Genomic DNA, 16257 nt, shown 5'->3' with positions numbered 1-16257 from the left:
AAATGGGCTAGTGTCCGTGGGTGCCTGGAAGGGGTTCCTAAAGGGTGACCTAGTCTGGAAAGGACTGAGCTGTGGCCCCCTCAACACCAGGCTTCCCCTGCCTTCTGCCGCAGCTGATTCTTCAAGGGGCCCAATGGTGATGCTGTCACCCACAGAAGACCACAGAAGGCTGCCTCTCCTCACAGCTCCTGGCCCCACGCCCTGTGGGTGCTTCCCTGAAGCACCCAGTGGCATAAGCCATCGGAGGTCTGCCACCCACAAGACAGGGCGCCCAGAAGGCCACGCCTGGCCTTGCTTGCTGCTGGTGCCGGAGCAGACATGCTCAGTAAATAACCTGGAGAGTGAGTGCATGGATCGATGAATGATACCCCAAATCTCAGGTAACTCCCTCAACATCTGTGCTCAGTTTGGAGGCTCCTTCAGCCTTTGGAGTGCCCCCAGCTCCAGACCCTTCAGTGCCCTGACCCTCCAAAATGGGCCTCTCTGCATTTCCACTCAAAACCCAAGTCCTGGCAGAGGACTGGAGCAGATGCTGGGACAAGGAGCAGTCCAAGTGAGCCCTGCCCTCCAGCAGGGGAGGCAACCCCACAGGGTAAGGGGCACAGATGAGGAGCACATGTGACCGAGGGGGGCGCTGGGCTGGTCCCGGGCCGGTGGGAGCAACACAAAGGCCAGACAGAGGCAATGGGGGTGGAGGGATGGGAAGAGTGCCCCAGGTCTGGATGGAGCTTAGGGCCAACCAGGGACAGGAAGCTGGCCAGTGGGAGGTGGAACTTGGCTTCGAGGAGACAGTGAGCCTAGCTCTTGAGGAAATGGTGAGAAAGCCCAAAAGGGTCAAGTTCTCCCAATTGTCCAAGACTTCCCACTTGGGCTCCCATTTCAGCAGAAGTGGGGGAGAGGGAGAGATGGGGGCTAAGCAGAGGCCAGCTCAGCCTTGCCCCGAGCTGAGTCTGTGGCCGCCCAGGCCCCTGCAGCCAGGACCTCTTGAATGTGTGCTCTAGTTGGCCCAGGGCAGGGCACTGCACCCCTTGCGGGGGCTGGGAGCATGGGAGCAAAGGACAACGGGGACAGTTCCCACAACTGAGAGCCAAGGGTGCCAGGAAGCTGCCACCAAGTGACACGCTCCAGTGGTGCCCACCATGAACACTGGCCTGGAATGCTCCTGACCAGCCTGACCTAGGGAGCCCTAGGGTGCTGGAGTGACCAGCCCTCCCAGAGACCCCATCAGGGAGACAGTCATATCTGCCAACTCTTCCCGGCAGCCTGAGCTGGTTCCGCTTCACCTGCACACACCCCCACCTCCACTCCCAGGTGGAATCTGGCCTTGCCCACCTATGAGCCTGTACCTTGGGACACATGACAAGTTTCCTCCCTTGATGAGAAATCCACCCCCCTCCCCGCCCCACATACACCTTGCATCTTCTCTAGGAGCCAAAAACGCAGCTGCAGACTGATTTGCAGCTGAGCTAAAAATAACTGCCAGGCTCCAGCCAGGGCCCGGGAAAATATCCCATTGCTAGGAGACGTTACTGGGAGACCGCCATTGCTAGGCAACAGGGTTGCCATGGTGACAGCTGGGCCCTGAGTCATCCTCAGCCCCGGCTGCTCCACCCCCCTGCCCCTGGTGAGTCGGGCCTGCGTCCCAGGAGGAGGGAAGGCAGGAAGCAGAAGCTAGAAGCAGCAGAGAGGCCTGCTGCCCACCGCCCGCCACCCACAGCTGCCAGGGCCACCCCACGCTGCGAGGTTCTCACTTCTGTGGGCGCCCATCTGGCTTCGGTGGTGAGGACTGGCAAACACACTTGTGGCCTTCCCACCCCACATGGTTCCCTCCCCAGGCACTCTCGGGGCTCCTGCCTCTGGGTGGGGAGCAGAGGCAGTGAGGGGCCCAGTGTCCATGTGGCCCCGCAGCTTCAGAGCAGGAAGCTTCAGAGCCGGCCTAATCACTAGGGAGCACGAGGCTCTCACCACCTGTGCTGCACTAGGATCTTCAGGGCAACCCCTTGGACCCCAGACTCATTTTCCAGGCAGGAAACTACTTGTCTTGAGGCCCCATCCACAGAGAGGAGATTTGGGCCCAGGCATGTGGTTCCAGGGCACACATATCACCCCAGAACTCCCAAGGAAAGGCCTGAGGACCTCCTGTGAGGAGCTTCAGGGAGTTTTAGAGCCACTGCCCCAGGCCTCCAGAGCCATGAGGGTGACCTCCATGGTGAGAAGCCCCACTCCCTGATGTGACAGTGGCTCCCTCTCTCATAGCCTTCCAAGGTCTCAGATCCTCACCCCCTCATGCTCCAGAGCTGGAAAGCCCTTGCTGCCTGGACTGGGGAGACTCCTCCATGCCTAGGCATCAAGACAAGGGGTGCTCCAGTTGAGGGGTGAAGGTACTCCAAGTGAGGGGATGCTCCAGGTGAGGGGATGCTCCAGATGAGGGGTGCTCCAGGTGAGGGGATGATCTAGGTGAGGGACATGGTGCCCTCCTGGCCCTGGAGGGAGGCCAGTGTAGCTGAGACTCCAAGAGCAAGGGGCCAGGTACAGGGCAAGGCTGTGGGCTGGCAGTGCCAGAGACTCAGGGCTTTGCAGGCTTCAGCAAAGAGCAGAGGGAGCCCTGGGAGCATGGGGACCGCATCTGCACTGTAAAGTGACCCCCCTGCACCTGGGAGAACAGGTGGGGGCAGAGGTGAGCAGGGCACAGGTGTTCAGGAGGCCCCCACAGAGTACGCATGTCCCTCTGAGCAAGAGCTCTTCGCTCAGATTCTCCCAAGGCAGGTGGCCTCTCAGGCCCCTTTGAGGGCATAACTTGCTCTCTGCCTGGGGCCCTGGCACTGCTGAGGGGCAAGAGCCCCTCAAAGTGCAAAGTGAAGTCCTGCCTACCAGTCAGGGCGCTGTCCACATCGGGGTCCATGCCAACCCACGCATGCTCTCATGGGGTGGAGGCTGAGCACACACTGGACGTTACCCGATGGGTCAGACAACACTCTCCCGGTCACCCCGAAGTCTTCACGCACCCCCTGCCTGTCCCACCAAGCCTCCCCCTTTGATCAGTGTCAGCAGGATGGTGACTCTTAAGTCCCTGCCACACAGAAGAGCTGCCTTCACCCCCACCGGCGTCCCACACACAGCCAGAGTGGCACCCCCCAAACCAGCCAGGGACAGGCCAGGCTGCTCCCCCTCCACTGCCCTCACCTCACACCAGCCCCACTGGGTCCCGCTTCCTGTCAAAATGTTGCAAACAACAGCTGGTTTCATTTTCTGTTAAGGCTCTGGGGGCCGGGGGTGCTGCCTCTCTGCCCTGAGGCTCTTTCCCTGGTGTGAAAACCCAGCTTTGCTCTCCCTGCACCTGGTCCTTCTGCCTTCTCCACTCCCAGGAGGTCCCAGGATGGGCGATATTAGCCGCTGTCCTCTGCCCTGAGCCTGCTGGGAGGCCTGGCATCCCCAGTGGCCCAGACAGAGCCCTCCACACCCTCCCGCCAGACCCCACTGCCCCCCACCCAGCCTGCCCTATAGAGCTGCCACCACCGAGGCCTGCAACCCATTCCAGAGGGAACTTGCCTGGCTCCTTAGGCCTCAGGACCTTTGCACATCCCTTCCTGAACAACTTCGTCTGCCCTCTCACCCTTGGGGCACTCAGTTTAAGCGTCTTGTTTTCAGGAGCCCCACTCCCACCACCAACCTCGCGCGGTCACCATCACGTGACCCTCTTGAACGTTCACCGCACTCGTCACTCTCTGAAATGATCTACTGGTCTCTTGTTTCTCGGCTCTGCGGGTGTGCAACTGCGCTCCTCACTGAGGGAGGTTCCTGGGCCTGGCACCCCGCAGGTGCGCGGGAGATGCGAGGGCCGCTCAGGGGGCCTGGCCACCGGCTCCGCAAGAGGGGCCAGGAGGGGGAGGGTCGGACGGCCGGCGCCCAAAAGCTCGAGTCCTCTCCGCCCCGCAGGATTCGGGGTCCCCACAGCTCCGCAAAAGGCAGGGCTCGCTCCACCCGGCTCTCCCTTTGCGCGCCCGGCCCTTCCTTCGCCTTCCTCCCTCTCCCGCCCTCCCCTGCCCTCCTCTCCCCTCCCCGACCCGCCGTGCGCCAGGGTTTGTTATTGTGCGGGCGCCCGCGGCGAGGGGAAGCGGGGGTGAGGTCCGGGCTGGCGCGTGCCCGTGCACGCCGCCGCGGGAGCGCGCTCTGCGCGCGGTAGGGCGCGGCGGGGCTCAGCATCCTCAGCGCCCCCGCCCGGGCTCGCCAACCCGGATTGGCTACCGGCAACGGGGGCGCGCGAGGGAGCGGCGCGTAAGGCCGGGCGGGGGGCGGGCGCGGCGCCGCCGGCGGCCGGGGAGGAGCGCGGGGAGGAGGGCAGAGGAGGAGCGCGGGGAGGAGGAGGGCGAGGGGAGGGAGGAGGCGCCCGCCCGGCTCCCTGCAAAGCGGCCTTATTTATCTGGGCACAGCCTCAGCCTCCCTGGTGGGAGGCTCGGGGCGGCCGATCCTCTCCCACCCGGGAGCTCTTCTTCGAGGCGCGGCAGAGGGGGCCCGGCCAGGCCGGGCGCGGGGCGCGGCCGGGCCCTGCCTGCCAGACCAGCACCTCGGCCGCCTCCCCGCTTCGCCGGTGCCCATGCCGGGCTCCCCATGACGGGAGGACGCCCGGTGGACAGCGTGGCATGAGCCAGGAGCCAGGGCCCAGGTAAGGTGTGTGTGCCGGGCCAGGCTTACAAGGCGGGTAGGGGGCCAGGCCACAACACCGCGGAGGCCACAATGAGGACGACGCGGGGAGGGGGCTTGGGACAGCGTCGCCGCCACCCCCGGAGGGCTTACGTAACCGCAGCCCCTTCCCTGGCTGCTGCAGCTGGGCCTCCAGCCCTGCCAGGCCTTCCCGCAGCCCTTCACCCCAGTGGCTGGCCTGGTCGAGGCTCGATCCCCATGGCAACTGGACCAAGGCTGGGGGTCGGTGCCACGGTGCTGTGCCCCTGTGGAAGCCGAATTGCAGGACCCCAGTTGGGTTGGCTGGGTGAGGTCCTGGACCCCACTGCACTCTGGGCTCCCCACCCCAGCACCATTAGCCCCTGCCCCTGTGAGACAGGTGTTATATACAATTACACTCCAGGAGGAGCTTGTGAACGTGTGGCCCGGTGGCTGATCTGCCTCTGGACACCTGAACCTGGCCCTGTTTGGAGCTGCCACAGTGGGAAGACGAGGCGAAGGGAGGGGGCTGGCCACGTGCCTGGCTCTGGAGGAGGGGTTGGGCGATGTCCAAGGCTGAAGGGCCCCAGAAGGAGAACTGGGCACCCTGAGACTGCTGGGGGAGGGTCTTGTCCTTCTGGGAGTTTGAGTGGGTGGGAAGAGTCCCCACCCATGACCCCAGAAGGAGAGAAGGCCTGGTTGTTGGAGCCCAGTGGCCACTCCTCCAGCCCCTCCCAGCCTCTGCACAGGAAGCCTTCCCTCCACGGAGAGGGCAGACGCCACATGCTGCTTCACCTGCCGCCTCCGAGGGCCCACTGACCAGGGTCAGCTCAGGCCTCCCCGGGGCCACGTGGGGCATGGGGCCCTTTCTTCCAGCAGGCTCCTTTGAGAGATACTGGACAGCAGCCTTGGAGCAGAAGGCCTGAGCTAGCTCAGGACCCTGAGAGGTTTGGGGTCCCACAGGCCAGGGCAGAGGCCTGATGGAGACCCACTGGCTTGGCAGGAGGTGGCCATAGGGCTGGACCGAGTGCTATCTGGGGAGGAGGGAAATTCAAGCCCCAGTCATAAACACTGGCAGAGCAGGGAGGGCTGTTCAGCCCTCAGGGACCCCAGGATTCATCTGGCCCAGTGCCTGCCGCGTCCACAGCCTGGCCTGGCTCCCCCACCTCTACCACCCCTCGCCTTGGGAGGCCTATGGGCACCTCTAACGCTGGGGAGGTTCATGGGACAGATGCCACCCTGCAGCTCACACCCGCTTCCAGGGCACTTGCATGAGTCCTGTTTCCCACTGCTCAAAAGGAAACAAGTGGCCCCGAGGTCAGGGCACCTGGGACACTCAAGACAGCTGGGCCTCAGGCAGGCCTTCTCAGCCAGGGAGACACCTCACCTGGAGGTCGGGGAAGGGGTTCCTTGGCTGGCGCTGTCAGCTTTCCACAGCCCCCATCTTGTCACACGTGGGAGCTTGCTGCTGCGTCTCAGAGGGCTGGCTCAGGGGAAGAGCGACGGTGGCAGCAAAGGAAGCACTATGGGGTAAGTGGGTGGCCCAGAACCTTCCTTACCAGTGGCCCGGGAGGGGCCTTAGCCAGACCAGCTGCAGAGGGTGGGCTCAGGCCACATTCCTTCCCTTGGCAGTGTTTGAGGCACTAGATGCCCCAGGCCTAGGCCCTGTGGGGCTCAGGTCCTTCAGAGCAGAGAGGCCAGGATGAGGACTGAAGCCCAACACCCACCCCCGAGGCACCCGGCCCCACATGGCTGAGCTGCCCTGAGTTTGGCCTCAGGACTTGGTCTGCTGAGCACCGACTCAGGTCTCTCCTGAGGCCCACGTGCTCCCTTCCCAGAGCCCCCAGTGCACGGGTGGGGCAGCCCGCACCCCAGAAGCATCTCCGAGCTGGGGGCGGGAGGGGAGCGCTGCTGCTAGGACGTGTGCAAAGTGGCAGGGATGTGAATGTGCCTGAGTCACAGGGCTTGTCATGGAATTTGTCAGCCTGCGCTGTGTCCCCAATCCCAAACTATCCTAGTTGTCACCCCAGCCCCTGGGGCCAGCACTGCAGATCGACCTGATGTGAGTTTTTCTGGCTACCAATGCCCTGCCCAGCTCCATGGTCTTCAGCTAGCAGGGAGAACTGGTCAGTGCAGGTTCTACTGGGGCCGGGCCCCCCAGCATCCAGGGCACACTGCATTACGTGGGGGTATCAGGGATGGAGGAAGAGACCTCTGAGCTTAGGGCCATGAGGAGTGGGGGGTTTCCTGGGCATGAGCAATCTAAAAGAAGAGTGTGCCAGTGGTTGACATCAGCTTGCAGCCTCTGGAAGGAGCACAGGGGCATGACAGGGGCACGCTGGGAGAGACCCCAGCGGAGGGACCCAGGCTGGAAGGGCACAGGGACTGAAGCAGAACAGAGCAGAGAAAGGAGGCAGCAGCAGGCTGGTGGGGGCCCGGGACTGCCCTCTGGACCACCATGCCTGGCCTGAGTCTTGGGGTCAAATCCCAGCTTTGTACAACTTCTGAAAATTCACTCTCCGAGCCTCTCTCTCCCCACTTGTGGTCAGGCAGTGTTTGATGGGCTCAGACCAGCAGTGGGTGGAAGGGGGGGCACGTGGTGCTGGGAAGAGCAGAGCAGAACCAGGCTTCCCTCCCTTCTGGTGCTTCCTGTCCCCTGCCCCCCTGGGTCTGGCCAGATTATGGGGAACAGGCATCCAGCTTCCTTAACTCTGCAGCTCTCGGCGGGGGGGGGGGAACTCAGTCAAAAAGGAAACATGAGCCGTCCTCTTCCCAAAGGTCAGAATAACGGCAAGGCCCACCCCAAGCCCCAGGGTCTTGGGAGCCTTCTCAGGGACTCTGGCACCAACCCCTCCCTCCCCTATGGACACTGGCCTCTGTCATCAGGACTGACAAGCTGAGCTACAGCTTTTCCACTGACTGCCTTCCGTCCCGCCTCCTGGGCCTCTGTTAGCTGCACCCCTTTCTGCATGACCCTGATAAATGGACTGCCATTCTTTTCATTCAGCAAGCACTCAGAGGCCACTCAGTAGTCACACTGTCTGTCCTCAAGGAGTCCCCAGCCAAGGAGAGGCAGACAGGTAGACGGTGATGATAATGCACGTGATGGCGGAGACTCTGGTTATGCTTCCCCGGTGCTGGGGGTCCCCCAGGGAGGGGCAGGGGCAGTGCTCACACTGAAGGATGGAAGAGAAGGAGCTGGCAGGGTTACGGAGCAGGGAGGCCTACTGAGCAAGCAGGGGGGCCAGCATGTGCCCAGGCAGAGAGGGGAGGGGAGGAGGAATGCAGGACAGAGGGTCTGGCTGAACTGTAGGGTCAGGACGAAAAGGGGCTAGAAGTGAGGCTGTGAGGTGGACTTGCTGAGTCTCGGGGCCCAGTGACCTGACTTGCAGGAGAGGCAGCTCCTTATGAAGCCCCAGCATGGCAATCTGCAGACCCTTAGCCTGGAAGCCACCAAGGTCTGGAGTCCTCCCGTGAGCCCCTGGGACCCCCCCATGCTTCACATGAGTCTGCTGGGGAAACACAGAGGCATGGTTAGCTCTCCCAAGTGGCACCCTGATCCAGCTCTGGCTCAGGCTGATGAGGACAAGACAACTAAAGTAGTGACCATCACCTCCCTCCTTCTGGGGTGAACCCAGGACCCTCGAGCCCCTGCAGTCTATCCCAGGAGGAGGCCTCCCCCAGAACTCCACTCCACACAGAGACACAACACACCAGGGGCTGAGGCTAAGAATAGTGCAAGCCCTGACCATCTTATTTTAAAAGGCTCTTTTCCTGGCGTTAGCTTCTCGTGCTTATCCCTAAAGGGGAAGTAGTCCCCAGCGGACTGGCAGCTGCCCCTGCCCCATCCTGGCAGGAAAATCCAAGCAGGTCCTCCTAGCCCCACTGGGGGCAGCGGGGGCAGGTACCAAGAAGGTGGGAGGCTCTGCAACCCGTCTGGCTGGGGGGGTGGGGCCAGGGTCAGGGCCAGGCAGAGGGGCCCTCATCCCAGCCCCCCAGGGACCTCTTGCCTAACTGGCAGGCAGACCCATTTCCAAAGTGAACAGTGAGCATTCTCCCAAAGCCCTGACCCCTGGGCTAATGTGTGGCTGTTTCTAGTTTTGAGCTAAAGAGCCAGGGCTCAGGCTGGGTGAGAGGCTTAAGGATGAGGAGCAGCTGGAGCACAGGAAGACCGTGGACAAGGCTGGGGAGCAGCAGGGCCGCCTCTGTGGGAAGGCAGCTCCAACCCAGGGCATATATGGGGGGGGGGGGTGCTGACCAACAGGCTGACCAGTGCCTTCTGGCCGGGGATGGGGTGTGGGATGAGGGGCAGTCAGGCCTTGGACATGCCCCACAGGCTGCTGCGGGCCATCTTTGGCATGGCCCCTCCCTCCTGTGGACTCTTTTCCATGGGCCAGTTCCACCCTGAGGTCTGGAGGGTGGGGATGGGACTGTGGGTGTATGCAAATGTGAGCTCCTGTGGGGGACGGGAAGGGAGCCCCGCAGATGCCCGGGGCATACACGTGATCCCCCCAACTCAGGCGCTCCACGTGCACACCCATGGCTGGGAGAATTTTCAACCTAAATCGGCACTGCTCTTGAGTTATTTCTCCCCTGGTGCCGCCTCCGCCGCCTCCTCCTCCGGATCTTAGCCGAGCGGGCGTCTCCTCCCCCCGCCCCACACCCCAAGCCTCCAGGGCCCCTCCCAGCTCCAGCTGAACTGGGTTTGCCGGGCCGTACCCCTCCCTACCCCACCCCGCCGCTGTCCATGGTGGAGCGGGCCGGGACTGGCCTGGCCTCCTAGCCCGCGCGAGGCGGCTGGAGGGGCGCTGTCCATGGTGCTGCCTCCGGGCGTCAGGCCGGCCGCGCCTGCTCTGCAGAAAGCCGGCGTGCCCTGCTCTGGGGACACAGAAGGTATTCAGGCTGGGGCTACCCCTCTGTACCCAGCACAAACCGCAGGAGGGAGTTGCCAGGATAGCCTCTCCACTGGCCCCAGTAGTGGGGCAGGGGCAATTGTGGGCTTCATCCTGTCCCCCATGAGGCACTGCTGTCCCAGGATGGTCCCCTCCTATGTACTGGCATTAAGCGATATCGGGCAGCCCTCATGTCAGGCCACTCCTGCCACTGTGGGCCAACTGTACCTCCTGGGAACCTCCGGTTCCTAATCTGAAAACGGTGGTAACAGTAGTGCTTTCCCCTGTGCCCCCCACCCAGGCTGCTGTAAGGTTGAAATACACAATTATCCCAGTGGGCATTCAGCAAATGTTGTCAGGGATGTCGTGTATCAGCCAGTGTGAGGCTGCTACTACCCGGTCATGAGCTGTAGTGAAGGGGCAGCCAAGGTGTGGGAGCCTCCTCGGGGGAGGGAGGCCCTGGGGTGGACTGCCAGCCTGAAAGTTCATGGCTACCAGGGCAGGAAGGCCTTTGGACCCAAAGCTGGTTGGCAGCCATGAGGGCCACATGTTACAGTAAGACCCTTGGACCCAGCCCAGGATGCACCCCCTCCCCAGGTGTGGAATACTGGCAAGTGTTGTCCTGTCCAGGGCTTGGACGCCAGTGGAGGGTGTGGTACTGGGAAGAGCAGGGCAGGACCACTGGCTCCCCTCCCTCCTGGGGGCTCCTGTCCGCTCACCCTTTGGCCAGCAAGCTCACTATGAGCCATGCACTGCACGTAGTCCTTGTCACATGCTGTCCCGTGGGGCAGTATCGTCACTTCCCAGGCTTTGAAGTGAGGAAAGTGAGGTTTGGGGAAGGAAGTGGCTCCCCAAAGCCACATAGCCAGAGTGGGGTGAGCCACTGGGTATGCTACCTCCTCGCTGAATGTCTGAGGTGGGGATGGGCAGGAGATCTGGAATGTGGGACAGATGGTAGCGCTGTGGGGGTCCTGCTGCCCCTTCTCTCCAGGGTCGTCTGTGCCCAGTGCCCTCTGCCACCCATTCACAGCCTTGGAGGCCTGAGGAGGGGAGCTGGGGGTTGGTCTCAGCCCCCACCCTGTGGGAAGCTCCCTACACATAGCCTTCCACAGCCAGCTCAGTGTCCATGTCTTGGCTCCACCACTTACTATGACCTCAGGCAAGCAACTCATGCTGCCTCAGCCATGATTTCCTCATCTGTACAGTGGGTACAGTCATCACATCATCGTCCTCAGTGGGTTGAGTGGAGGATTAAAGAAACAGTATGTGTGCAGGGCTCACTGTGCTGGCATCACGGTAAGCACCCTGGGAAGACACCTGCCCTTTCTCTTGGTAGATTCTGAGCCACAGAACCTCCTGTAGCCACTGAGATTCTCAGAGGCTGGTATGTGAGTCTCAGATGGCTTACTCAAACCACTCCAGACAGCTACGCTGGCACCCCATAGAGAAGTGGCCAGAGAATGCCCCAAACCCTCAGTTCCCCAGCCCCTGTCCAGCAGAGGCAGGCCTGGCAGACATTGATGGTGAGCAGCAAAGGTAAAGGGAGCAGTCATGGGCGAATGTCCCTCCATCTCTGTTCTGTCATCTGTAAAATGGGAGCCATAGTGCCTAGGTATCGAAAAGCTCTGTGAGTGGGTGGAGGTTGAGCTCAGTGCATACAGTAGGTGCTCAAGGAGTGTCGTGGTCATGACCAGCCCTGCCTTCCTGTAACTCTCAGTCAGGGAGGGAGGGACTTACACTCAGATCCTTTCTGTTGGGTGGTTCTGGGAATGGCATGGGAGGGGACGCCCATGGATGGAAAGGAGTTCAGTTCTGCCCTGGCAGCAGACTCACTACCCTCTCTCCTGGACACTGTCTGCAGACCGAGCGAGGAAGATGTCGAGCCCGGGCGTCGACGGCGACCCCAAGCCTCCATGCTTGCCTCGCAATGGCCTGGTGAAGCTGCCAGGCCAGCCGAACGGCCTGGGCACAGCCAGCATCACCAAGGGCACGCCGGCTGCCAAGAACCGCCCCTGCCAGCCACCCCCGCCCACCCTCCCACCACCCAGCCTGGCTGCCCCACCGCCCCGGGCTGCTCTGGCCGGGGGCCTGTGCCCCCAGGCAGGGCTCCCCCTTGGTGGACCAGCCTTAGCCCCAGTGCCCGGGCCCCCAGTAGAGCGGCCGCCACTGGCCACAGACGAGAAGATCCTCAATGGCCTCTTCTGGTACTTCTCAGCTTGCGAGAGGTGCGTGCTGGCCCAGGTGTGCAAGGCCTGGAGGCGTGTGCTCTACCAGCCCAAGTTCTGGGCGGGCCTCACGCCTGTGCTGCATGCCAAGGAGCTCTACACAGTTCTGCCTGGAGGTGAGAAGGAGTTCGTGAACCTGCAGGGCTTCGCAGCACGTGGCTTTGAGGGTTTCTGCCTGGTCGGTGTCTCCGACCTGGACATCTGTGAGTTCATCGACAACTATGCCCTCTCCAAGAAGGGTGTCAAGGCCATGAGCCTCAAGCGCTCCACCATCACTGATGCCGGCCTGGAGGTGCGCACCACCACTGGCCCAGAAGGGCAGGGATGGGGGGCAGGGCCAGGCAGCAGCCACTCAGCACATGTGGGGGGAGTAGGAAGAAGCTTGGGCACACAAGCAGCAAAGCAGCCGAGGGTGGGGTCGGTGTCCTGAGGAGGAGTGTAGCTCTGGGGTGGGGGGAGCAGGACTGGCTACATAATTTGGGGGACCAAAATGAAAATTCGGGTTCCTTGTTCAAAGATGACTAAGAATTTCAAGACAGCAACAGCAAAGCAGTCAATTAAATGCGAGGCCATGCATGCCCAAGAAGCTCACATTGGGTAGGGAGGATGCTGGAGGAGGTGGGAGAAACGGGCAAAGGTCAGAGGAGCAGCTGTGGAGGCAGCCCCTTCCCCGGGACCTGGACTCTTAACATCACATCATTAACACCTATGGCTCTGAGCACCTGCTCTGGCCAGGCCCTGGACTCCCAGGCCCCCTGTGCCCTGCCTCCTCTTTTAGATGTTGTTCAAGTGTAACGAACACACTGTAAAGTGCACTTGTCAGAATACAGCTTGATGCATGTTTACACCATATACACGCTTAAAAACAGCTTCCTGCCCCTCGGTGGGCTCCTTCTGCTCTGTCTCCTACCATCCTCACCACGCCCTGGGGGAAGGGGCGTGTCTGGGGAAAACGTGGTAGGGTTGCACCCTGGCGAGGGGGAGGTCGGGGCCTCCTGACCCCGCGCCTGCCCGCCCTCAGGTGATGCTGGAGCAGATGCAGGGTGTCGTGCGCCTCGAGCTGTCAGGCTGCAACGACTTCACCGAAGCTGGGCTGTGGTCCAGCCTGAGCGCGCGCATCACCTCGCTGAGTGTGAGCGACTGCATCAACGTGGCCGACGACGCCATCGCGGCTATCTCTCAGCTGCTGCCCAACCTGGCTGAGCTGAGCTTGCAGGCCTACCACGTGACGGACACAGCACTGGCCTACTTCACGGCACGCCAGGGCCACAGCACGCACACGCTGCGCCTGCTCTCCTGCTGGGAGATCACCAACCACGGCGTGGTCAACGTGGTGCACAGCCTGCCCAACCTCACCGCACTCAGCCTCTCTGGCTGCTCCAAGGTCACCGACGATGGTGTCGAGCTTGTGGCCGAGAACCTGCGCAAGCTACGCAGCCTCGACCTCTCGTGGTGCCCACGCATCACCGACATGGCGCTCGAGTACGTGGCCTGCGACCTGCACCGCCTGGAGGAGCTCGTGCTGGACAGGTGTGCGCGTCCCCCACCCCGGGGCCTTGGAGGGCAGGGCTGGGCGAGGCCTGCCGGACCTCTAAGCAGGGAGCCTAGTGGACTAGTGGACAGGCCTATAGCTAGAGTAGGGCTGCAGCAAGGGGGGGGGGCGGGGCCCTCATAAGAGGCCTGCCCAGTGTGGGCTATAACACGAGAGCAGGGCTGAGCTATGTCCCGCCAGTAGGGAATACCACCGAGGGGTCAGGTGGGGGCGGAGCCTGGTGGGGCGGGGCTATGGAAAGGGCGGGGCATGTTGGGGCAGGAGGGGAGTTCACGACCGGGACACTTCGGGAAAAGGAGGAAGGGGTCGGGTGTTTTGAAGGTGGGCAGCCTCCTTCTGTTGCGACCACAGGTGTGTACGCATTACGGACACTGGCCTCAGCTATTTGTCCACCATGTCGTCCCTTCGCAGCCTCTACCTGCGATGGTGCTGCCAGGTATCAGCCCTCCATGCCTCCAGAGATTGGGGAGTAGGCAGGGGAGGTGGGGGGCACGGGGAAAGCCTCCACCCAGACAAGCCGCTGGCCTGCACCCGGCCCGCTCAGATCCTGTAATGAAGTCTGGGATCCCTCCACACCCAAGCGGCCGACGTAAGCGAAGCGCAAAGAGTCCCCAGGGCCTCACCGACTCCGTGGGGAACTGAGAACCCCCGTTTTGAACCCACCCCCTGCCCCCTATGGCCTGACCCCAAGAGTGGGGCTCCCTCGGGGCGCGAACGGAAATAGTTAACTCGCCCCGCCTTCCCGCCCAGGTGCAGGACTTCGGGCTGAAGCACCTCCTGGCCATGAGGAGTTTGCGTCTCTTGTCTCTGGCAGGTGAGACCCCCCCCCACGCCGTCCTCCTGGGCAGTGACCACCCACCCCCATTAGTCCGACTCCGCCAGCCCTGCCGGGTCCCCTGTGCAGACCCATACCTGGTGCTGACTCGCTGCGTCCCAAGTCCCAGTCAGAAGGCGGAGACGCCGGGCAAAGTTTAGCCCGGCCTGCTCCTGCCCGGCCCCCGAGCTCCCTCCCCCCAGCCCCGCCCTCCGGAGCCCTCGGGCCGCGCCCACTCAGCCGCCGCCCCGCCTCCCGCCCGACGCAGGCTGCCCGCTGCTGACCGCCACCGGGCTGTCGGGCCTGGTGCAGCTGCAGGAGCTGGAGGAGCTGGAGCTGACCAACTGCCCTGGGGCTACCCCCGAGCTCTTCAAGTACTTTTCGCAGCACCTGCCCCGCTGCCTCGTCGTCGAGTAGCGCAGGGCCTTCCCGCCTCTCGGCCCCTCGCTCTCCTCCCGGCCCCGCCTCGAGCAGGGAGGGCGGTGGGCGGGCCAGTCCCGCGCACGCACGCACGCTCGGGGAATTTGTGCATGCCCCTCGCACCCGCAACTGCACGCCCGCCCTCCACCACGCCACAGCCGCAGCCATCCTTTGCCCGCCCGCTGGGTGCGGGGGGCTGGGGCTCGGTCCTGCGGGCGCTTTGAGCTCGTCAGACGGCCGCCCCTACCGCCTTCCCCGCCACACCCCTCTCTGTCTCCCCGCTGTCCCCCCCACCCCTGGCAGGGCCCAGGGGGATTGAGGGGAGCTGGGTCCCCTCAGGACACGGGGGCCCGGAAGAGACCCCAGGGCTTCCCGCATTTTCCACTGCACCGCGCCTGGAGCCCTCCGAGGGGTGCGAGGGGAAACAGGCCGCCGCCAAAGCCATGGCCCGCCCAGGAGCCCAAGTCCCACCCGCCCTTCCCCCACCTCATACCAGCCTGACCCCAGCGACCTCCCCTCTTCTTTGCCGCTGTGTGAGACAGGCCGTGCTCGCCCCACCCCCATACACAGGCCTAAGGTCCTTGGGCCCTGGCCAGGCTAGGGCAGAACTGGATTAGGAGAGGGACCGCTGGGCTGACGGTGACCCTGGCATAATCAACATTAGCCCAGCTGGCTCCAGTCCACCTCAACCCAGGGGTGGTAGAGCTACCTTGAGAGACCTGAAGCTGGAGCGACCATCTGGGCCTGCAGGCCTTGGGAGCAGTCCTGGCTGGACCCTGCCCCGCAGCCCCTGTAGCCAGCTGGGCCCAGGCCCCTCAGCATCACACTTCACCCAGGGCAGGTATCCGTCAGGTGGAAGCTGGGAAAGGGGGCCCCAGCCAGCGGCTCCGATCTTCCAGTGGCCAGCTCACCCTCAACACCCAAAGGAGGGAGGGCTCCTTTCTAGCCTCACACCCCTCCCCAGCTTCCCAAACTTCTACTTGCCCACATGGGTTCACCGTGTTCTGTCCAATCCCAAGATATTGGGAGGTCCCGGGGGTGCTGGCACATCTTGGCAATTACTGAGGAGGGGGCTGGGACCCCTTTCCATCCCAACCTTGAGCCCCAGGATATACAGCACCCACATCCAATCTTGGGACACTCCCCCCACCCCCCCATCCGGTTGGAAGAGAGTAACCAGTTTCCAGAGAGCCAGAGAGTGAGAGAGAGAGAGAGAGAGAGAAAGAGCGAGCGAGAGATGCTGTTGAAGAGAAACAGTTCAACAGCCCAAAGATTTCCCTGCCCCTGGAGCGCTGGCCAGAGGCTCCAGGGCTGAGGTGGTCAGGAGCCAGTTTCTTCAGCCCCTCCTCCCCACAGCTCCCTAGTGGGGAGGGGCAGCTGTCCATTTGTCCAAAGTATTAATGCAACTGAAGCTGTGACATTTCCAACGACTGTAGGAGGAAAAATTAGGGGGAGAGAGGAAAACAAAACCAACCAACCCCTAAAATCATTTTCTTATTGTACATACGACCTCATTCTCCTGTATATGCGGAAGATATAACCTTATATTTGGTAAGTGTTTCTTGTGCTATTTTATCACGTGACCTGTTTATAAAAATATATATTAAAAAAGTTGTAAAAACACATGTCTGATTTGGTTTTAGGTCATGACGCCATGGTGGGGGGAAGGTGTATCTGTCCTGAGTGGCCCAAGTC

General features: G+C 62.5%; 1 protein-coding gene across 1 annotated transcript; it reads left to right on the top strand.

Annotated features, from left to right (window-relative positions):
* Positions 1 to 4332: 4332 nt before the first annotated feature.
* On the top strand, positions 4333 to 16187 carry FBXL16 (F-box and leucine rich repeat protein 16). Its single transcript, XM_004270357.3, has 6 exons — positions 4333 to 4663; positions 11413 to 12068; positions 12798 to 13306; positions 13680 to 13764; positions 14079 to 14142; positions 14411 to 16187. The coding sequence occupies exons 2-6, from the start codon at positions 11427 to 11429 to the stop codon at positions 14557 to 14559; spliced, it is 1449 nt and encodes a 482-aa protein (XP_004270405.1). The 5' UTR covers positions 4333 to 4663; positions 11413 to 11426; the 3' UTR covers positions 14560 to 16187.
* Positions 16188 to 16257: the final 70 nt, after the last annotated feature.

The sequence above is a fragment of the Orcinus orca genome, chromosome 16 (genome assembly GCF_937001465.1).
Source record: "Orcinus orca chromosome 16, mOrcOrc1.1, whole genome shotgun sequence".
NCBI classification, from domain to species: Eukaryota; Metazoa; Chordata; class Mammalia; order Artiodactyla; family Delphinidae; genus Orcinus; species Orcinus orca.
Note: the sequence above shows the minus strand (reverse complement) of the source record. Positions and strands in the feature narration are given on the sequence as shown.